This window comes from Camelus bactrianus, chromosome 13, assembly GCF_048773025.1.
Source record: "Camelus bactrianus isolate YW-2024 breed Bactrian camel chromosome 13, ASM4877302v1, whole genome shotgun sequence".
Lineage (NCBI taxonomy): Eukaryota > Metazoa > Chordata > Mammalia > Artiodactyla > Camelidae > Camelus > Camelus bactrianus.
This window is the reverse complement of record NC_133551.1, coordinates 54,868,032-54,891,902: the sequence shown is the minus strand read 5'-3', so window position 1 is coordinate 54,891,902 and position 23,871 is coordinate 54,868,032. Positions and strand designations below refer to the sequence as shown.

At 36.6% G+C, this 23,871-nt stretch overlaps 1 protein-coding gene and 1 pseudogene across 8 annotated transcripts in view; one reads left to right on the top strand and one right to left on the bottom strand.

Moving 5' to 3' along the window:
• ZMYM6 (zinc finger MYM-type containing 6) overlaps positions 1 to 23,287 on the bottom strand; it is a 47,152-nt gene extending 23,865 nt beyond the window's left edge. For 3 of the 8 annotated variants that reach the window (XM_074376889.1, XM_074376884.1, XM_074376888.1), the window contains exons 1-12: positions 22,826 to 23,027; positions 21,857 to 22,023; positions 13,933 to 14,017; positions 12,937 to 13,186; positions 9,789 to 9,963; positions 9,498 to 9,689; positions 4,843 to 4,993; positions 4,304 to 4,419; positions 3,229 to 3,504; positions 2,910 to 3,060; positions 2,171 to 2,343; positions 903 to 1,053 (exon numbers count right to left, since the gene is read on the bottom strand). In XM_074376889.1, the coding sequence (XP_074232990.1) occupies positions 903 to 1,053; positions 2,171 to 2,343; positions 2,910 to 3,060; positions 3,229 to 3,504; positions 4,304 to 4,419; positions 4,843 to 4,993; positions 9,498 to 9,689; positions 9,789 to 9,963; positions 12,937 to 13,186; positions 13,933 to 14,017; positions 21,857 to 21,949 (1,813 nt within the window). In that variant the 5' untranslated portion in view covers positions 21,950 to 22,023; positions 22,826 to 23,027. Of the gene's footprint in view, positions 1 to 902; positions 1,054 to 2,170; positions 2,344 to 2,909; positions 3,061 to 3,228; positions 3,505 to 4,303; positions 4,420 to 4,842; positions 4,994 to 9,497; positions 9,690 to 9,788; positions 9,964 to 12,936; positions 13,187 to 13,932; positions 14,018 to 21,856; positions 22,024 to 22,714; positions 23,028 to 23,100 lie in introns of those variants that run through there. The other 5 variants (XM_010959924.3, XM_074376886.1, XM_074376885.1 and 2 more) reach the window with 5 other exon arrangements.
• Positions 19,744 to 20,898, top strand: LOC123618293 (small ribosomal subunit protein eS12-like; annotated as a pseudogene).
• Positions 23,288 to 23,871: the final 584 nt, after the last annotated feature.

The following is a 23,871-nucleotide window of genomic DNA, read 5'->3' as shown; positions in this document are numbered from 1 at the left end:
TATAAATAAGTAGGTGAGGTAGCTGTCCATCCACATAAGAACACTGATTTTGTTAACCCACATTATAGAATCAAAATTCTACCACCACCCTAACTGGTCTTAGGGAATGGATGGTAACACAAAAGATAAGCACAAGGCATATATGATTACGGTGATGATTAACAAGACGCAAAAGTAGACAAAAGCCAGAATGTAAGGAGCCAAAGCATGTGAATTCTGTCCATTCAGCAGCACTTCAGGCTTTGATCAGAGAACATAACATCAAACATTTTTATTCTAACTCAGAGAAGTGCTACTTTGGAGAACTACTTTAAGAACACGCCACATAGCTCTATTCATCTGGTTATTTTGACCACATTAGCTGTCCTACTTGCAAAATTATTTTATTCTTAGCCAGGAAAAACTTTGCTACCCATGAAGAACTGTTCTACTTTATTTTTTCTGCTATAATTAATGTGTTGTTCTTTTTTCTTTGGCTACAAGCAAGCTCCAGATCAAACCTTATACCAGTCATAGCAACTATATTAACATACTTATATCTTCTTCCTTTGTTTGCCCTCATTTTCTATTTTTATTTCTGGTTTATTACCTGAATAGCATATATCCTTTAGTTAAGTTATATATTACAGATAAATTCAATCAAAAACAATTAAATCTAATTTTCCTAAAAAATTAGTGCTTATATATTTATTGATTCCTTGGTATATTTGATTTTGATAAACAAGCATCAGGATTAATTTTCCCTCAAGGGCAGTTTTTAAGGATTCTTACAGGAAATTTTAAGGAAACTCAGGTTACTTGAATCCAGTGAAATTTTATTTTTATTATATTATTTACAACTGTTTATACAGATAGCATATTAACACTGACATAAAAATCCCATTAGCCAAGTTAAATTTTACCTTTATTTTGTGAAATAGGGTCAATCATAATTTGCTGACGATGACAAAACTCCAAGACACAAAACAGGTTACAGAAATGCCTGATGTTCCCTTTCCATTTTATGGACTCGCTCAGCTTACCCTGCCGCTTACAACCATCACACTTGGCCATCTGAAAAAGACATGTAAAACAGGGCAGGCTTACAACTATAAAATGATGAAAAGATAACATTCATCATAAAGCCAGAAGGCACCATGAAAACAGGATATGTGAGTCAGGTGAAATCACAAAATGTAAGGTTCCTACCTTAAAATATTGTGGTCAAAATATATATACTAATTATTTGTTTTGTATAGATGCCCTCAATCGGGAGGATATAAAAGCTGATCTCCTGTTTTCAAAATTACTGATGAAAGAATCTGAAGGTAGGCTTTTTTTTAAGCTTAAGGGGCAGCATACTGCAGTAGAAATAATATGGGCATTGGAGTCATAAAGACTGATTCGTTCAACAAATATCTAACTACGTACCCTTCATCTTGAGCACTGAGATAGGGCCTGGTCATACAATTTTAAAAAAAGACACACCTCCCCCCAAAGAAAATTCTATTTTAGGCAGGTGAACAAGTACACAGTGATTTCACTGGAGTGTTACAGGGGCTATCTAGCTGTCACCTACCAGCTTCTTCAGCGGCACATTACTTAACCTCCCTGGATCTCTACTCTTTCCTTATTTATAAACTGGCAATAATATACCTACCTCTTAGGATTGCGGTGAGGATTAAATGAAATAACTTCATGAAGCACTAGACATGTATGAGTGGTTCAGTTAATTGTAGCTTTCATTGCTAGCTTTTCAAAAAAGTAATTTTTTTAAAAAGGAGGCATGTGAGGGGTAAAGAAGTCAGTCACAGTCATTTGACCTATGAAGTGAGAACAAGGTCTGACTTCAAATTCCTCACAGTAACCTTCTGAATGAGAGGGCCACTTAAGGCAACATAACTATGTAAAGTTCTAACTAGAAAGAACTCACAGTTATAAATAAGGTCAGTGTGGCTTACAAGAAAGCAAAAATAAAAGGAACACGTCCTCAACAACAAAGTCTCCAGAAATCCTATACTCTTTACCCCAGAGATTTCATGTTTATATTCAATTGAATTTTGCTTTAGGAGCCTATAATTTACTTTCCCAGTTCTAAACACCAAATTTTTCTTTACATAATCTGAACATATTTTAAATAGAAAATAATTTGTACTAACTTAAGAAAGCCAAAGAATTATATTACACTTACCTGATAAAACAGAACTGTATATTTGGTCATGCAATCTTCACAACAAAACTCTTCTAACTTGCCCTCCAATCGATTTTCTACCAAATTAGGAGATGTCTGTGAGCAATAACTGCACATCTTACAGTATTTTCCCCATCGTTCTCCAAAGTCACGGGCAGAGAGGAATTTGCAAACTGAGAACCAGAAGGAATAAAAGGAAGAAAAATCAAGTTTACATTAACTTGAAGGAGGTAAAGTGAGCTTCCACAGTGTTAAATACCAACTTTAAGCTAATTTCTTTCTATATTCCTGACACAATTATTTGCCTCTAAATTAAGAGACAGTCTCTATATTCACCAAACAAACCCGTATCACCTTTGAAACATATACTCTAAATATTAAGTCGTCTATATTCAGAAACATCAAAGCCAAGAAGCGATAAATGCTTAAGTACCTCTTTATAAATGGGTGCAAAAACAAAACGATCTCTGAAGTCACAGCTAAACCCACGAAAAGATTTTCTATTCTCTATACTAATACCATTGACCTAATTATATTTTGAAAGTTTTTCTTTATTGAGATTATTATAACAGTTAAAAGCACAGACTTTAAAGTGAAAAGTATAAACTCAATAAAAAAAGCTTCAAATTATACCTCATAAACAAATTACTTGAAAATTAATTGTGGATTAACAGCCCAACTCATCATGAATTACATAACAACCACATGCTCTGTGGCCAAAACTGAATTTTTTCTTTACCTTCACTACAGTATGGCTTATCAACCCCTGAGAATCGTACAGTCTCCTTTATAATTTTCTGCAGTTTACAGTAGTCACACATTGCCATAATTTTATTTTTCTTTTTGTATTCATCAGAGCAAATCTTGCCACAAAACAGAAACATTTTACCCTGCAGAGGAAGAACAGTCATTAATATCTAATTAAACAAGTTGCTTTATTTTTAAGAAATCCTGTTTTTCTCATTTCAAAGCAAACTGAGTGACTGTTGAAGATGAAAAAACAAAAATACTTCTATTGGATAAACTCATAGTCAATCCCTTTCATGATCTCTCTTTACCTTGTAGAAAAGAAGTTCTGGTTTTGTGGCAAACAGATGGTTACAGTGCTGACACTTGAGTTTAACAACTCTATGGGTTAAAGCAACTTGCTGGGACTGAGCAGCAAGAGGCTGGAGACTGGCTGCGGCAGAGCCACTGATGGAGCTGGGGGAAACGGCAGAGGTGTTACCTCCTCCTGCTGACACTGCTGACCCAGAGGGTGGGCTTACAACCACTTGGCCCTGAGACACAGGCACTGCTGAAGAGTTTGTTCCTTTTGGCTTGTTAAATACATTCTGAATGAACACAAATGAGGTAAAGATTTTATCAGTTGAGAAATAAGGCAACTTGGTAATTTTCATTTTCTCATTTTAATAAATTAATGCACCCCAAACATTTTTTTTTAATTTTATAAAGTAGTTCACAGAAAGAGCTGAAATGACATACTTCCAGAATAGGACTGAGAAATGCAACGTTAAAAGGTTGAGGACTGGAATTCAGGCTTTCCAAAGATGTCTTGTACATGACTCTAATTAATAAATTAAAGAGCAAGTCTCCCCTGTCCCCCCGGATACCCCTCCACCTGCCTCCCATCACCAACTAGCCTCGGATGGCTATTAAGAGCACAGTGGTCACCAGTAGTCTCTTTCTCCCTGGTGCGAGGGACATCTTTCCACCCAAGGGATTGCTAAACCCTACCCTTTCTCTGTGTATCAGAGAATGAGGAGAGAATGGAACAAGTGGAGACTTCCAATTCCACGCCAGGAGTCATTATGCATCTGGCCCAGGATGAGGGAAAAGCACACCACCATACCACCTATCCAAGCCATAGCCTAGCTTCCACTCTTCTGAAAGGGAGAAAGCCAAGGGAGAGGACAGAGAAAAAGGTAATTTAGGTGAGGATTCTGAATAAAGGAGGACCGAGGCTCAAATCTTGGGCTCACACATTCTCAGAAATGACCTCTGGGACCACAGCTGAACAGAATTTTCTTTCTAACTTAATCTTTAATAAGTATGGTCCTTCAGCAGTTAACATTTTGTCATAGACCAATGCCTAAGAGAACTGCAAGGGTGCAATGCTACCTGAGATCATACCTGGAAAGCCACCACACAGCTGGAGCTGCAGAAGCTGTATATAGTTCCATTGGACATGGCTAGGTGATACTGAGGGATTGCTGAGGTTTTACAGCTATGACACAAAACCTGGACACCTTGGTAGCAAAATATAAAAACCAGTGAATAAGTTACATAGATGATCAAATGATTCAAAAATGTATTAGGAGAGTAAAAAACCAAATACTAAGTAATATACCAGAAAAATAAACTATACAATAATATGTAAAGTTAACTACAGCTAACCTCAAGTAAGTCTTATTTACACAAAAGTTAACTTGGAACTTCTAAGTGTTCTTTCTTTCTTCTCATATGTGAAATTACAAAATAAATCCTCCAACCAGGAAAATCATTGAAAAACTATTTTCATTTAAAAGTCAGCTCTTTGAAACTAAAACAATCTTGGGTCTTTATTTAACCATATAGATCAATTTAATTTGTAATAAAGTAAAGAAAAGCATTATATTCTTCTTCAATAGTAGAAAAAAAAAAACTATAAATTTAGCAAATGTAATTATTACCTGAAGAAATAACGGTCTTAACTCTGTAAGCAGATAAGCAGTTAATAGAGCAGAAAAGCTCTGTTTTTCCTGAGTCATTCGTCGTCTCAATCATTTCAGCTGAGGGCCTCAATGATTTCCCCAAGGCATATGGAGGAGTTTGGGCTGAATTCTATTTAAATAAAAAAAAACATTTAGATACCTAGTACAAGCATACATATATACATACAGTTTAAGAAAAGAAAGAAGAAAAACTACCTATAACCAGCACCTCTGGCTGAACTACCTGAGCATGACAACGACAGCAGCTACACGAAGTACAGACTTTTCTGAAAGCTGGGATGTGGGGAAAAATAAGTTTTCAGACAATAATAATACAAGCATACTTCATTTTATTGATTACACTTGACAGATTGATTACACTTGATTACACTTCACAGATACTGAATTTTTTATAAATTGAAGAGTTGTGGCAACCCTGCATCCAGCAAGTCTATCAATGCCATTTTTCCAACAGCATTTGCTCAGTGTGTCACATTTTGATAATTTCTGTAATATTTCAAACGTTTTCTTTATTATTATATTTGTTATGGTGATCTATGATCAGTGATCTTTGATGTTAACACTGTAATTTTTGTGGAGGGCCATGAACCATGCCCATTTAAAACAAATTAAATTGATAAATGTTGTGTTCTGACTGCTCCACTGACTTGTCATTTTCCGTCTCCCTCCCTCTCCTCAGGCCTCCCTAATCCTTGAGACACAATATTGAAATTAGGCCAGTTAATAACCCTATAATGGCCTCTCGGTATTCAAGTGAAAGGAAGAGTCACATGTCTCTCACTTCAAATCAAAAACTTAAATGATTAAACTTAGTAAGGCATGTCAAAAGCTGAGATGGGCCTAAAGGTAGGCCTTTTGCACCAGTTAGCCAAGGTGTGAATGCAAAGGAAAACTTCTTGAAGGAAATTCAAAGTGCTACTCCAGTGAACATACATATGATGAGAAAGCAATACTGCTGATACGGAGAAAGTTTTAGTGGTCGGGAGAGAAAATCAACCCAGCCGCAATATTCCTGTAAGCCAAAGCCGAATCCAAAACAAGACCCTACCTCTCCTCAATTCTGTGAAGGCTGAAAACGGTGAGGAAATTGCAGAAGAAAAGTATGAAGCTAGCAGAGGTTGGTTCATGAGTTTTAAAGAAAGAAGCCACCTCTGTAACATCAAAGTACAATGTGAAGCAGCAAGTGCTGATGTAGAAGCTGCAGCAATTTATCCAGAAGATCTGCCTAAAATAATGAAGGTGGCTCTGCTAAACAAAAGATTTTCAATGTAGATAAAACAGCTTTCTATCAGAAGAAGATGCCATCTAGGACTTTCATAGCTGGACAGGAGAAGTCAATGCCTAACTTCACAGGACAGGCTGACTCTCTTGTTAGGGGCTAATATAGCTGGTGAAGCCAGCTTGAAATGAGCCAAAGCTCATTTATTATTCCAAAAAGTATAGGGCCCTTAAGAATTATGCTAAATCCACTCTGCCTGTGCTCTATAAATGGAACAAAGCCTAGATGTCAGCACACCTATTAACAACATGGTTTACTGAATATTTAAGTCCACTGTTGAGACCTACTGCTCAGAAGAAAAGATTCCTTTCAAAATATTACTGCTCATTGACAATGCACCTGGTCACCCAAGAGCTGCCAGAGATGTACAATGAAATTAATGTTGTTTTCATGCCTGCTAACACAACATCCATTCTGCAGTCCATGGATCAAAGAATAATTAACTTTCAAGTCCTATCGTTTAAGAAATACATTTTGTAATGCTATAAGCTGCTATAGTGATTCTTCTGATAGATCTGGACAAAGTAAAATGTAAGCCTTCTGGAAAGGAGACACCATTCTAAATGCCATTAAGAATATATAAGATTCACAGGAAGAGATCAAAACATCAACATTAACAGGAGTTTGGAAGAAGGTGACTCCAACCTTCATGGATGGCTCTGAGGGGGTTTAAGACTTCAGTGACTATAGTAATTGCAGATTGGTGGAAAGAGCAAGAAAACTAGAATTAGAAGCAGAGCCTGAAGATGTGAATGAACTGCTGCAATCTCATGATAAAACTTTAACGATCAAGGAGTTGCTTCTTACAGATGAGAAAAAAAGTGATTTCCTGAGATGGAATCTACTCCTGATGAAGATGCTGTGAAGACTGTTGAAATGACAGAAAAGGATTTAGACTATTACATAAACTTAGTTGATAACGCAGTGAGAGAGTTTGAGAGGATTGACTCCAATTTTGAAAGAAGTTCTGCTGTGGGTAAAATGCTATCAAACAGCATTGCATGCTACAAAGAAATTGTTCATGAAACGAAGAGTCAATCCATGCAGCAAACTTAATTGTTGTCTTATTGTAAGAACTGCCACAGCCACTCCAACCTTTAGTAATCACCATCCTGATCAGTCAGCAGCTACCAACATCGAGACAAGACCCTCCTCCAGCAATAAGACTACAACTTACTGAAGGCTTGTGATGATGACTGGCATTTTTAAGCAATAAAGTATTTTTAAATTAAGGTATGCATATTTTTAAGACACAATGCTATTATATACTTCACAGACTACAGTATAGTGTAAACATAACTTTTACATGCACTGGGAAGCCAAAAATTCGTATGAATCACTTTATATGCAATATTCACTTTACTGTGGTGGTCTGGAATCGAACATGCAATACCTCTGAGATATGCCTATATATGTTCTCTCTTTCTAAAGGTGAGGAAAAGACATAATCTATATATTAGTTAGTTATCTGGTAAGCTGCTTTCCTAGCTACAGAAATTGGATGAATTCAATCACATGTCTCTAAAATTCTTAACTGATAAAATGTCCATAAATACTATTTTAGAATTATTTAAAGATTAGCTGTTCACTTTTTGAAAGCATCCATAGACCTGAAACATACCTTTAGTAAAACCAAGAATATAAGTCAATTACATATATAAGTTGTATATGTGTGTGTATACTAGAACTTATAAATATATATATATGTGTGTGTGTGTATATATATATATATATGTATATACACACACATACACACATACATATATTCTTGTTTTATTGCAGTAGTCTGGAACCAAACCCACAATATCTCTGAGGTATGCCTATAAAATGTAAATTGAAAAAAATCAGAAACTCCTCAAATATATTAGCAACAAAAACACACACTAAAAGTAATGGATTATGTAGTCATAACATACTTCTCTCATCACAAATAATCAGAGAAGACCAAGTAATCCATGAACCAAAGAACCATCCTTAGTACAGACTTGGACATCAGTCTAGGAAAGAGTCTACCACCCTGAAGGTTCCTTATCTAGTAGAACTCTTTAGCAGGGGATAGAAATGACATCTAATATATATTAGGAGATCCTACAGAACTACCTGTTTCTCGAGATAAGTTTCAAAATAAAATTTTCCTGTAAGTTTAATTCATGTTTCAAAAAATGATAATAATAATAGCTAACATTTATATAAATTACCAATGTTATTACTTACTGAGTGCTTACCATGAGCCAGGCCCCATACTAAGCAATTTATATACACTTGTATCATAGAATTCTCAACAACATAGTGAGATGCTTTAAAAATTATATTAACAAAATTTAAATTAACTTTAATTAACAAGTAAGCAGAAAAGTAGATTAAATTTACTCCACGTGACTCCAAAATCCAGGCTCCTAACCACTAACTAAACTGTCACTGACACAATACTAAGGTCTTTCAGTAAGAAATTATATAGGGAAGTAAATGGTAGGAAAATATCAATTGTTAAATTTTAATACATAATCTTCCAGGTAGAAGAGAAACATCAATTATGCAGTTGACAGAGTATAATACCAGTAACAAAATTAGGAATGGAACTGATTTTTGTATCATATACATATATAAATAACATGGATTCTATTCTTGTCAAAGTAGTAACCAGACTGCCGTTAAGTGGCTAAATTCCTAGAAAAAGGATACTTTCCAAGATGAATGCCTATTATCAACTGCTGAGAGGAATTAAAAATAAACCTAACTTGCTAACTGAAAAAAATTTTTAATTATTATTTATACCCTTTTTTAAAAAAATAACATTTTAAAGACCTCAAATTATTTAGCAATAGTGAAACTGACACAAATGGATATATTTAGTAACCAAACTACCAAAAATTAAAGATTCTAATGAGGCATTGTTACCAAAATAATTACAATTCATTCCAAAATTTTATAATTCATTAAAATGAATTTTACTTTCTAAAAGGAAAAGGCTATGCTTTAGATTCACTGATTTTATCATCTTTTAACTCTTGATTATAGTTTATTCACAATAACTTGGGGTTTTCTTCACAATCAATATGTCACAAAATATTTCAGACTCGTAGCAAACCATGAAATTATACTTGTAAATTCTTGGCCATGAAGGAAACCCTAAAAAATGATCTAGTTCAGCTATATCATCTCACTACCAACATCAATCCTTACAGTATCAGAATCTACCCCATTTTTCTGGAGAGGAAATCCACACTGAGATCAACAGATGGGAAAAGCTCACCCTTTTATTCTGCATTTCATCCCTGTGCAGCCACCTCAGAAAGCATGAGCTGAACTACATGCATCAGACTGCTGTTCATACCTGCTTATAGGCTGTGACACTTGTTGAACTAAAAACCTTCTGGGACTGGCAAGGACCAGAGCTACTATAGCAATAGCTCCCACAGTTCTCACAACAGTTCATGGTGAGGTTGTTGGTGGAGTGAAATTTTGAAAAACAGGCATCACTACAAAGACCATGTACCACATTTTGATATTTAACTTCAAATCGTATCTAGGAAATAAAAACACATACAGATACAAAATAAGCAGAGCCAGGTTAAAAATCTCTGATCTTTGAGCAGAATCGCAATGAAGGTGAAATGGAACTTACATCAGCATTCTTCTGACACATGCTGCACCTAGTTGAAATGCTATTGGTATATATGGTAACAACAGGTTTTTTCTTTAGCTCATAAGAAGAAAGGCATGATTGGCTGCAGAAATCTTTGCTAGGAGAGGAATTTTCAAATCGGGTTGAGATCACATCCTTTGGATTTAAAATGTCTCTAAAAATAAATAACAAAGGCAAAATGAAATGTGTTCTTCATAATTGTAATTTCTTCCTCTTTGTGAGCTCAAATAACTACATTTGCTAAGGGCAGCTATTGTATAGTAGAAAATGGCTGGTCCTGGATAAGGCATCTGGAAAACTGGGTTTGATGATTAGTTCTGTTACTTATCAGCTGAGTGACAATGAGTGAGGCAATTACTGTCTCAATTTCCTCATGTATAAAATGGGGTTTATAATATCTAATTTATACATGTGTTCAGGGAGAATTCTATTCAAAATATATCCAGCCAGATGCTCATGAAAAAAACATTGAGGCTTCCAGCTCCAACCGAGTTTCATCCACTGGAGCCAATGGAACAAGTAGCCATCCCATAACTCCACACCACAAAACACTTGTCCTCTTATTAGCCAGTAGCTGCTAAGAGTAGAAACGTGAATGAGACAAGGAATGGAAACTTTTTAAAATTTAAATGCAAGATTTGGGAAACAGATAAAGTACCAAAGATTCAAATTGAAATTTAACATGATATGTAAAACTTCAGTATAACACAGAAACAAATGACAAAGGGGCTATTAAGGCTTGGTATCAGAGGACAGATGGAAACATGAATGAGACAGAACAAAAATAATTGAGTTGTTTTGTGAGATTCCTAGAGTTATTTTGTAAGGGCTCATTGTTGCAATAAGCACTGCCAGTAAAAACAGAGGCTAAGTACTGCCATTCTTCCGACAAGCACAAAACTGAAGGAAGTAGTCATTAATTAAAAACACTAGTACAGGCTACAAAATAAAGAATAATAATGGCAGTAACATTATATACTACAGTAATGTATACTCAGTAATTACTACATGTCAGGCATTGTTCTCTTTACTCAAATTATCCAATTTCATTATCACAAAAACTCCATAAGGTAAGTATTATTAGGAGACCAAATCAGAAAGATTAAATAGCTTGTCAAAGTTAGTCAGCTGGTGGGCAGTGAAGCCAGAATACAAATCGAGGCAGTCTGATTCGACAGTCCATGGAGTCCATCATTCCACCATTCTGCCTTCCATTCTGTCCCTTTATTATACAAAACTATTCTATGGTAAACTGCAAAAGAATAACAACAGAGTACGATTTTAATTTTCTAAAACTTACCTAACCTTAAAAACATGACAGTTAAATCTTAGAAACCAAGTGGATATGCTTACACACTGATGAAGTATTAATTTTGAAAAGTGATTTTTCTATGAAATCAGACCAATTAAGAATGTTATTTAATAATGTAAATCTGCCAGTGCCATGTATATGTAAATAAACCAATGAGAATGACTTTTTAGTGAAAAATCTGTGCACATAAATATAAATGCATCCTAAACCTTACACATCCAAAAGAATGTTACATCTTCACATTTATTTTAGAAAAACCACACCTCTTTCAACAACGACATGGCTTGAACGTTTTTTCTAACGTCTCTTTTAATTTTTAAGAACTCTAAGCACAATTTTATTTTAAAGTCAAATATCATGTTTAACAGTATGACAGTTTAATCATCCTCGACAGTCAGCTGGTAAGGCAACAAGCGACTTCCGGCAATTTGCAAAAAACAAACCCCAGCTGAAATACAGATTTATCACCTAACTTAGTCTAAAGGAATGTCTCATAGACTCTGAAGGCAATGCCAAATCAAGAGATAAAAATTTTGTTTTGAACAACAGCACTGTCGTAAAAAGCCAATGACAAGAGTGACTATTTTTAAGGGAATAATATGCATTTGGATGTATAAGTTGTGTTACGCTCTTTAAAATTTATTTTCTTTTGGTATTTGATATGTTGAAACTGAATATCTAAAAACAGAAAACTAAATTTACCCTTCCAGATCAGTTTCATGAGAATGATATAAAAGAGTTAAAGTAAGGTATTGGAAGGGCATTTTGGAACAAAGCTAAATTTGAACATTTAAGTAAAATATTTAAAAATTCCTCCTTCCTTTTGGTTGGAGATTTCCATTTTAACAGGATCTACTTTTAGAAGCTTAACATAAAAAGCAGATAAAGAAACTATCATGTATCTCCAAAGACAAAACAAAACATAATTTATAACATAAATTATATGTTAAGTACACAAAATAATATCAAATTTATTATTAAAAGATAATAGGATCCCACTTATTAAGAATTTGCTATGTACTAAGTCCTATGCTAACACTGTCTTATTAAAATCTGAGGAAGCAACTACTATTTGCCAATGAAGAAACTAAGGCTTAGAAAAGTTAAATATCTAGCCCAAGGTCATACAGCTAATAAATTAGTAATAGCATCATGGTCTAAAACCAACCTCTCAACTTCTCTTGCTCTACTTTAGTAACTACTGACAACGCACTGTATTCCTAGAATTACATCAGCACACAAACAGGCAAAATATGTCAACTTCTTCAGACTTACTGAGGTAGAAAAAGTTTATGTGACTCTGTTGCTGCTACTTCTCTCTGCATCTATGCATCATTACAGAGCAACAACAACCCCCCAAAAAGCTCACAAGGATGTTTTAGAAATAAATGCATTATTTTTTTGGCCATTTAGGGTTTATACCTTCTAAAGAATTAAATAACTTTCATATACTATTGTGAATGAGGCATTGTTTCATTCTATACTTCAATAATTTTCAAGATAACAAGTAATTTTTAATGGTTGTTGTCTACAGTTAGAGTAGATATACAATATATAAGCAGTCCTACATTCCTCACAAATAGTTTGTTTCTTTCTAGTAAAATCTAAATTGAAAGAGATAGGAAAACTGGTTTAGGCAATACCTTCTTACATCAAGTCACTTATTTCACTTTACAAAATACTTGCAAACTTCTCAATTAGCTAAAAAGTATTTCCAGAGAAATGTGCTAAAGAGATTTACAACAGCAATAGCATGTTTGAACTAAACATACTAAAAAAGTAAAGCAAAAAGGGATGTGATTAAGAATTTCATACTTTGAGCAGTTTGTGCAGGTTTTCTTGGGAGGAGGCAATAGGCAGACAGGTGAGGAATATCCGGTGATACACTTTGTGGAGCAAAATAGCTGAGTAGATCCTGTCTTATGATATGCAGTTTGCCCCTTATAAAGCATTTTTTTACAACCAGAACAAAAAACCTGAAGAGCTACAGCAGGAACCGAAGGAAGTGATATATTTGGGCCAGATGATGCAAGAGAAAGCTGAAAGCCTGGGGTCAACTGTTGGGCTACAAAGACAAAATAAGAAAAACAAGTTTTATATCAACATGAACATATATACATTCTCCGTTTTCTAGGGCAAACTCCCTCGGTCTTGAAATCCAATGTTGAGGCAATAAGCACTCTAAAACAGGTGGTTTCGAACTTTTTTAACCATGATCCATAGTAACAATATTTCACTTTAAACCCAGGAGACACATACATATGTGTAAATGTATATAAAACTTAGTAGCTGAAACAGCAGTTTCATGAAATTATGTTTCCTTACTATATGCATCACACTCTGATACACAGCTGGCCCTGAACAGTGCCAGCCCCACGCAGCTGAAAGCCCACGTCCCGCTATCTCTGCCTCAGAGACAGAAGAACTGACAAATGGCTCATCCAGGGGCAAGAGGCTGAAACAGTTTGGACAGATTCTAATAGACCCGAATTCTTTTGATTCCACATATTATGATCTCTAATCGAACACAAAAATTTCCTCACCCTTCAAGATCTGTAAAATGAAAATACAGGTGCCATATTTATTGAAAAACTCATGTGTAAGTGGACCTGCACACTTCAAGCCCGTGTTGTTCAAGAGTCAACTGTAATCTTATTATATTTCACTTTTTAAAATACTGGTCAAGACCACTACCCAGTTTGAAAAGTACTTGCTTTATCTAAAAGAAGAAAAAGACATGAGAAGGTACTTTCCCTCAATTCTACTAGTCAGAATATAACAAATACCAATTATAACAGATCTATTTCTTACCAAGAGGACTGTCACTGACTGAAAACACAGCACTAATTTTCAGTTCACTTTCTTGAGTTTTTGGTTTTGAAGCATGTACATATTCCTTAAAGAAAAAACAAAGAGAGAAAGAAATGAATACAGTGTTAGTATCTAAATAAACTAGAAATTCAAGCAAAAAATAATTGTCATATTCATCTCTTCTACATTATAATCGTAATCACCTTCACAAATACCTCAAAAGTCAGAATTTATAAGTTATTAGACTGGATTTAATCTTTACAAAAAGGATCTTTAGAATTGGAGAACCTTTTATAATAATTATGTTTACTTTTCTGCAAATGTAATCTTGATATATGGGAGTAATACCCAGCTATTTCAATGCTGAGCACTACCCCCTTTTTTAGGCTATGTTTATAAGAGCAATAAATGAAATAAATCTGAATGATTTAAATTTAGATCAAATTAGTAATTTTAGCCAACAGATTTATAAGCAGTCATATCTGTTAATGGCAGAAAAGACACAAGAGTTTCAATGCAATCTGCTCATTATACATAAAAATCATCACAGCCTAAATCAGGTTTATCCTTAATATGTTCTTCAAAATGCTTTAAAATAACATGTAATCATGAAAAAGAATTAAATAGATATACCTATCTTGAACAAGACTGCCCTTTATTCTGAGATCAGAATCAGCCTACATTTCGGGGGAGGGGCGATATTACAACAGCCTTACATATTTCAAAATAAGAAGTTTTTTAAAATAGTCTTACTTTTCTGAAACAATGGTGATAGTAAATGGTAGCTGTATTTTTAATCTTCCTATACCTAGCAAAATAAATGACTGATATGTCAGCTCCCAAAATTACTCTGAAATTTCTTTGGACTATTAAATGCCATAGACTAGGAAACAATGCATAATTTACCACTTCTACAATAAATGTTATGGCACCAAATAAGCTGCTGCCTACAAGGCAGGAACTATAGTACTTTCCTTACAGATGAGGACAGTGAAGCTTAGAGATGTTCATCAACTTGTCTAAAATCACAGAGATACTAAATGCACAGATGGGAATCAAACCCAGGTCTCTCTCTTCCAAAACCCATGCTATCTTCCTCATAAATGTACAAATACAATATAACATAATTATATAATGAGCTCAAACCCTGGCCCCCTAGTGAAACTCAGTTCCCCTGTTGTAGCCTCTCTCATCTCCTTTCACTCAGCACACTTGTCATAATACATCATTTCATATGTATCTGGGAGATCATCTGTTTAATGTCTAATACCCTCCTCCTCCTCCCCAAAACATACACTAGAGGAGCATGTCCACTATGGACAGGGATCATCTCTGTTTTTCCACCTCTGTACATTCAGTACGCAGCACAGTCAACATAACACAACAGAGGCAACTATGGGTTCTGACAGCAGATAGAAACAGGTGTGATCTTGGTTCTTAAACAAGTTATTTAATCTTTCTTAGTTTCAATTTTCTTATCTATAAAATAAAGATAATAATATCTAATTCATAGGGCTAGATTGATGGGGGATAAGTGATTTAATACAAATAAAGTATATAACATGATGCATTACAGTTAGCCAAAAGTTAAGCATGATATACAAACAAAAATGCTAGCTAGCTCTTATTATTTTCATAATTATGGCATTTTAATAAATATTTGTTAAACAAATGAAGCCAAGCCTATTCAATCCATAGTGGATGTTCTTAAACATTATACTTAAATAACAATATTTATTTATTGGCACTTGCAAGAAGGGGAGGAAGTTATAGGTACCTCTACACACCTTCAACTTACCAAAAAGAACACTTAAAACTCAATAAAAAATAACTCTGCCTTATTATCAACTCGGTCTCTAGCATTTTCCTAATATGCCTGTTATATTTCTCTGTCAGTTTCTCTGACTTCACAAAGTAACTGTTCCACACCTTCATCACTCATAAATCCCAACTCCACATATTTCCTGCTCAGTAATGTTTTGATTTCTATTTCCAAAATAAAAGTTATTTTAAAAGTCTTACTTTCCTGAAACAAGGGTGATAATAAACAGTGGTTATATTTTTAATCTCCCTATACTTTGCAAAACAAACGACTGATATGTCAGTTCTCAAAGTTACTTTGAAATGTCTTTGGATTATTAAATACCAAGAAAATAGAAGCAACTAAGTAAGAACTCCTTCAACATCTTGATTCCCCTCTCCACCATGCCTACAAATTGATCAGCACACTGTCCTTGAACCTTAGAGGAAAAGGCAATCTTCTTAGCCATGGCTAGAATATTGCTTGTGTTCAGGATCCACCCCTCTACTTCTTACAGAACTTCATACTGTCTTTGTGTAGCTTCAGCCTCTGTCCACCTCATCAACTGAAAGAAGCATGAGCTGTAAAGAGGCAAAAAGGCAGTTTATTTGGGGTCTTAGAATTGTAATTTGGGGAATCACAGATTCTGGAGGAACTGAGAACAGTGTCCCACTGGAGGAAATGGGTAGAGGTTTTTATGGGGAAAAGGAGGAAGTTCATGCAGGTTTACACAAGCAACCAAGAATTTGGATTGGAGGATAAATCTGTACATACGACAGGATTATCAAGCGCACCTCCTCCATGACTAGAGAAAGGTATCTTTTCCTTAGTCCAGAAAAAGTCCTGTTATCAGCACTGTTCTTTCCTTTTGGCAACTCAGCCACTCTTCAGCAGTTTTATGTTAGAGTTCAGCAAAAGTTCAGCACGGGCAGCCAACACGGAGGTCCTCAGGGCAGTCTCAGTCATTTCTGACACTGTTTCTTTCACAATCTCCATGCTGGTTTCTTCTCAGCTTATAAGGAACCTATTCCCTAAGAAACTACTGCCCTCCCTTTCTCTCCCTTTACAACCAAACTTAGAGAAAACATACTCCATTCTTTCTTTACTTCCTCACTTTGATTCTCTCCTGAACCCAATGCAATCAAGCCACTGCTTCTTAAGATGACCAATCAACTCACAATTGCCTAAATCATTCAACATTTTTAGGTTTTTATCTCGGCCTCTGATATATCTGGCACTGCCAATGATTCCATCAGTTGTCTTCTGTTTATGTTACTTCAACTCATTACTATTTCTTAGTATCCTTCATTGATCTTATTATATTCACCCCTAAAGTCAACGGTTCCCAAATTCTGTGGCATCAGAAGCCTCCAAAAGTCTTGATAAGACATAGACTGCTGGGTTTCAGCCTCAGAGCTTCTGATTCAGCAGGTCTGGAGTGGGGCCCAAGAAGACACATTTCTAACAAGTTCCCAGGTAATGACGAGGCTGCTGCCTGGGGGACTACTTTGAAGCCATTCTGAAGACCCAAATTAACCTAGTTCCCAGCTTTCTATCCTGAGCTCTACTTTTCTTCTCTCTTGTTCCCTGAACAATCTCATCCGCATTCAGGACTTCAACTATCGTCTATCAGAGGTAGCAAATAAAAATATAACAGACTCAGTTAAATCTGGATTTCAAATAAACAACAAATAATTTTAGTATATCCCAAATATTGCATGAAACATATTTATATGAAAAAATAATCATCATTCATTTGATAGTCAAAATTAACATAGCATTCTACATTTTATCTGGCAACACTATACGTACAGGTAGATAACTTACTAATCTCTAAATACCATATCCGTATGTGCAAATACCTCCTAGTGCAAATTACGACTTGAATGTCCCATGAGCCCCTTAAAAACAACAGATCCCAAACTACTTATTACTTCCCCCTAAATCCTATTCGTAGCCCCTCAGTAAATAGTATCATCACAAACTCAACTCACTGAGGCCAGAAACCTCTGAGTATTCCCGAACTCCTCTTTGATCCTCACACCTCATATGCTATCTCTAAGTTAAATCAATTCTACTTAAATATGTAAAATCTATTCTCATCTCCCACTTTACTGTTGAAATACTCAACCACTAAACATGCCACGTTGTCTCATTCCTCCATGACCTGGCACATGCTGTTCTGTCTGAAGGTCTTAATCAAGTGTTATAACTCATGTGCTGCCTGCCCTGGGTAGCCTTCCTCTTCTCCCTAGACAGACCTAAAGGTGCCTTTCCCTATGCTCCCAAGGCACCTTACACAATTTTTTTAAATTACAATAATTACATAATATTGTGATTTTGTATCTGGACAGAGGTGGCACAAAGCAACAGAAAGAGTATAAGTTTGGAGCCAGTCAGAACGAAGTTCCTATTCTACCTCTGATGCTTCTTTTGAGTTTGGTAAGTTACTTAACCTATCCTGCCCTCAGATCCTCAATCCTATGGTTGTTGAGAAGGCATAAGACATACTTAGCATAGTTAGCATACCAACTGACAGGGCAAAGTCACTCAACAAATCATTACCTTTCATTTCCATAACTTTACTCCCCCTTACGCTATCAATTTGGTTGAGAGCAGAGGCCCTATCTTTTCACTTCTGCAGCTCTTCTGAAAACAAAATCACTAATACAGCTTAGCATCCTGGTTAAGGGTTTGGGCTCTTGAACCAGAATGCTTGGGTTCAAAAGCTAGCTCAGCCATTTACTAGTTGGGGTACGTTTAGCAAGTTACTATCTGTGTCTCAGTTTCCTTGTGTGTAAAGCAGGAATAGTAATGGTACTTAATTTGTATGGTGGTGAGTGTTGTGTGAATTCATTATGTAAACTGCTTAGAACCCTGTTCAACAAGTGCTACAGGTTATATAAGCAGGAATAAATACTCACTGAATGATTGAATGAGAGCTCAACCATAGCTTTAATATCCAGAACAGATCCTTAGTATATCAGAAAATATTAAATTTTTTCAATTTTTTGTCTATCTTCCAATATTCACACAACATGAAAAATGGCACACACTATGTGTTCAATTGGTTTTTCCATCATAGTCCACACTCAATCATGAAAAATTACAGCCCATTCATCTTGAAGCATTAATATAAGCCAAAGAGAACTCAGTAAGTCCCTATCGATTTAAATTTACAATGTAAACTGTTACAGGATTTTCATTATCATAATTTTTATATTCAGAAAGAACACTCAACTCATAGTACAATATTTGTTAAATTTTTATACTACAGGCAAGATACAATGAAAGAAATATTGGATCTGGAATTTTAAAAAACTAGTTTTGCATTCCAGCTTTGCCATGAGACCCTGGTGAAATAAGCTATTTCTTCAGGCTCAGCTTCCTCATCTGTGAAACACAGGCCCTTTTATTCCAATTACTGAGCACGCACTTTGTGGCAGTCACTGTGCAAGGAAATGAGGATTCAGGTCAAATAAGACCAGACTCTGTATGAAAACAAAATTCATTGACCTGTAGATGCCACAATAAAAGTGAAGGCACTATACAATTAAAAAAAGGGGGCAGGGGAGAATGGTTAATTCTACCTCTAAGTGACAGACAGTTAAACTATATCTTAAAAGAGAAGAAAAATTTCACCAAGCTACCTAGTTTAGGATAGCACAGGCAAAAGAAATGGCATATACAAAGGTAAGGAAATAAAAATCAACAGAATATACCTTTTTGTGAAATGCAAATAGTCTGCAGGAGCATAGATTAAAAAAGGTAGAAAGGTTGAGTGATGATACTAAAGAGGGAAACAAAGGCCTAAACATGGATAGTTCAGATGTCACACTAAAAAGTTTGTTTTATCCCACATGAGGAGACAGGGTCTTTAAAGGGAGCAATGTGATCAGAGCTATAAAGAGTACCATGGTGCTCTTTCCTGTCACTGTGGGGTCCTGAGGAAGCAGAAGCCAGTGCATTCAAGAGTTGGCTCTACCCATAACCCATCGCCATGGCTGTAACCCACCGCCTTGGTGGAGGAAGGCATTGCTGCTGGAGGTGTAAGAGATGTTAACACTGCTTTGCAAGAGGTGCTGAAGACCACCCTCATCCACAATGGCTTAGCTTGTGGAATCTGTGAAGCTACCAAAGCTGAGACAAGTATCAAGCCCATCTCTGCGTGCTTGCATCCAACTGTAATGAGCTTATGTCAAGTTGGTGGAGGTCCTTGTGCCAAACGCCAAGTCAACTTAATTAAGGCTGATGACAGCAAGAAACTAGGGGAATGGTAGGCCTCTGTAAAACTGACAGGAGATGAAAAACCCTATAAAGTGACTGGTTGCAATTGGTGGTTAAGGACTATGACAAAAAGTCTCAGGCTAAGGATGTCATTGAGGAGTACTTCAAATGCAAGACAAAAAACTTGGCTCTAGTTCCTAAAAAAAAAAAAAAAAAAGGTACCATGGTATCACTACACAGTGTTTTGGTGTGATAAGTGACTGAAGAGATTAGCATGAATAGAAAACTGAATAAAGGTCCAGATGAGAAATAATGAAACAGGAAGGGTAAAGGCAGGGTAAAAGAAAAGTCTCTAAAGGTAGAATCTATAAAACTTGGCAAACAAATGGTTACTTTTGGCAAAGGAAGAGGAAGAACTTAACACTTGAGGGAAAATAAGTGTCATGGATACCACCACCCCCCACCTCACATCCTGTAGACACTCCTTCAGAACCCCTGGCGGCACAGCACTTTAGGAAGGCAGGTGTGAAGTTGAAGAACGAGACAAACCTATTTGCCATCCCTGTCCTGGGATGATACTGCCTTTGAGATTGTATGAGAAAGAAATTATTATCATTACTATTTATTATTTTGTCATTTATATTTTGAATATTATAGGTTTGCTTATGCAATAAAAACCAATAACTAGAGTATAAAGCAAAAGAACTGTCCAATAAGGGGAAAAAATCATTTTTTTGCCGAAACAAATAACTGATGTCTCCACATTGGTCTCCACAGATTTTCAGTGTAGGTCCCTAAAGGGTGGCCATATGATCTTTCCAAATATGTTTACCTTACTCTCCCATGTAAAGCCGACAATGGTTTCCCAAAGCTCTCAGGATAAGACCAAAGTCTGTAACAGGGTCAGCAAGGTCCTGCATAACCTGGCCACAGACTAGCTTCAGTGCCTCACCCTAGAAGCAGGATGGCATGGGCCCTGAAGTCTGACTACCTGGATCTGAATCTAGTCTTTGCCATTTATGAACTGTGATCTGAGGTAAACTGCTTGACTTCTTTGTACTTTGGTTTCCTCATCTGTAAAATGGAAGTAATAATATGGTTGTGAGAATGGCACAGTTTAAGCACAAATACGTATTAATGAGAATAGTTAATACTTATGTCATATACTCTACATATGGATATACGAATACCACTATAGATACTTTTATCATCATCATTATCATAATTTTTCACAATTTTCATATCTTTTCTGTTCTAGCCCACTGGTCTTATACTTCTTCAAAAGAACCATGCATCTTCCCAACTCAGAGTTTTCCTATATGCAGACCCCTCTGGTGAACCACTCTTCTCCATGCCTTTGCCTAGTCAATTCATTCTTTGTAATTCAGCTTACAAATCCTTCTGTAGTCCCCTGCCCCCCATCAAAACCAGGTCAGATTTCCCATGTTAGGCTTTTCTGTCATAGTTTGTAATTATATATATTATTTGATCAGTTACTTGTGTAATGTCTGTCACCTCTACTAACCTACAAGCTCTATGAGGGAAGGGACTAAACTGACTTTGCTCACTCCTGGATCCCCAGAGCCTGGCACAGAACAGACCACAATTACTTATAGAATAAAAGGAAACTACTATCAGATACAAGAGAATTTTTTTAAAGGTATTAAGTATGGGAAAACAGTAATACACGTTACTTTCTTCTCACAAAAAGAAATATAATACAGTTACCACATTTTTTTTTTTCATTCAAAGAGCAGAAAAGGTAATTTTACTCATCTAATGAGGGAAAAAAATCAGTTTGGGTTACAAGTCAGAAACTACCTAACTAAAACTTTGAATTCACCAGACAGAAAAGAGGAAATAAAAGTTTTTTAAAAATAAAGATGAAATGCTTACTTGAGCATTGTCAGGTTCTTCTTTAATTTTGTCCAAAAGCCCCTGCTGTGGTGCCATTGCTTTGCCACATTCACCATCCAAAGGTTCTTTCATTCTAATTTTTTATGTAAAGGAATTCCCCAGTTTAAAACTAATAGATTTCTTCTTGGTAATGAATAGCTGGATTCCTAAAACACAACATAAAGGATTGGTACTCAGGTTTATTCCTTTTCTTCTTCTTTATATCAAAAGCTTTGTACTGAGCAAAAGGTTTTATTGCTAAGCATTTGAAAAACAACTCTTCTGGGGCCATGACTGTCCTCCTTTATTTCTACTTTCTGCTCCTTTAGCAGCTAACTTCACATAAGAAAACGGGAATAGCTCCCACTTCCCTAATATCTTTAAAAAGCAAACACTCTGGTCTTTTATGTGTTGAAAGTTACTGAGGGAATTAGACTAGCAAACCAAGACGTGGGAGGAAGTTACCGAGCTCTTGGAAGAAAAGACTCAGAAATACAGTTCCTGACTCCATGAGAATTAATACTTAGAGGCCCACCTCAGCTTTTACTTCTCAAAGTGGAGCACACTAAGCTCCCCAACTCCACTTCTAACTCAGACTTCACTGGAGGCCTCCTTAAAGGCCCCGTCTCTTGGCCAGCGATAGATCAGAGCGCAAGATGCCACCACAAATGAACACGTATGCCCTCAGCTAAGGTGGACCACCTGCACCTTTCAGGGTCTCCAAGGAGGGCATGCTCAGGAATGAGCCCCTATGAGCTCCGCTTTCCAATCTCCTTGTTGTAAACAAGATAATCTATTAGTCATTTCAGCAGACTTCCCTTCTCCTAAGAGAAAACGTACTAAACAGAACCCAGTAACCTGAAGCAAAAGAAAGCTCTCCAAAGTTGTCTTTACCCAGTCAAGCCAAGCATGGAAATTGGCGACTGGCTTAATAGTCTGTGCGAGAGATGAGAATTTCTGACCACTTGCCAGAGTTATAACAATCTATGGGCGCTCGTGTTGTATTCGTTCCGAAATTCACGTCCCCACCAATAGTTCCCACGCCCGTCACCGGCTACAAACGCGGCAACGTTGAATCGGAAGAAGAGAACGCATATGCCCATCAGCGTGTCCCCGCCGCGAAACCGCAACGCGTCAGCCTCCCAGCCCGACGGCGCCGCTTCCGCCCGGTGCCCACCTCGTCACGTGGCGCGGCCGCCGCCCCGCCCCGCGCGGCCCCTCCCGCTGCCACCGGCCGCGCTCACCTCTGGTGGCCTCCCTGCTCGCCGGGAGCACCGACCGGGGAAGGGAGAACAGGACCCAAGGCCCCAGCGCCGAGGCGAAGATTATTTTCTCTTACTGGAATTCTTCGTCTGAGCCATAGCAACGCAACACCCGGGAAACTGCGCGTGTGCGGCCCTGGTCTCCGCCCCCCACTTTCCCATCATGCTCCAGACCTGAGCTGAGTAGGTCTTCCCAGCATTCCCCTTTTCTGAGTTATGGTTGACTTCTTAAAGAGACCGAGACCCAACGATAAAAAGGTAGATGAAAGAATTTGGGGAGACTCTTAGGGGTGTTAGATGACGCTGTAAGTGCTCTGCACCATTCTTTTAATGCTCATTTCGAGAAAGGCGATCTGCCCAGAGAACATGAATAAATAGTTGATATTAAGCCAAGTGCTTGGTGAACACTTGGTAGGAATCACTCCACATAGTCCTCACAACAATCCCAAGGGGTACAACTTTTTATCTGGGAGGTGTAAATAAACAGATTAATTAACTTGTTCAAAGTCAGGATTTGGACACAACAACAACAACAACAACAACTACAAACAACAAAGTCAAGATTTGGTATTTTTTCATTCAACATTGTTTCAGAGGTACGTCTGTGATTTGTGAGGCTGTCATTTAGTCATTTTGAGTTCTGTATACTATTCCATTTTATGATCCGCTACAATTTAACCATCTACTACTGGTGGACATTTGAATATTTCCAATTTTTGACTATTAGGATTAATGCTGCTGTGAACATTCCTC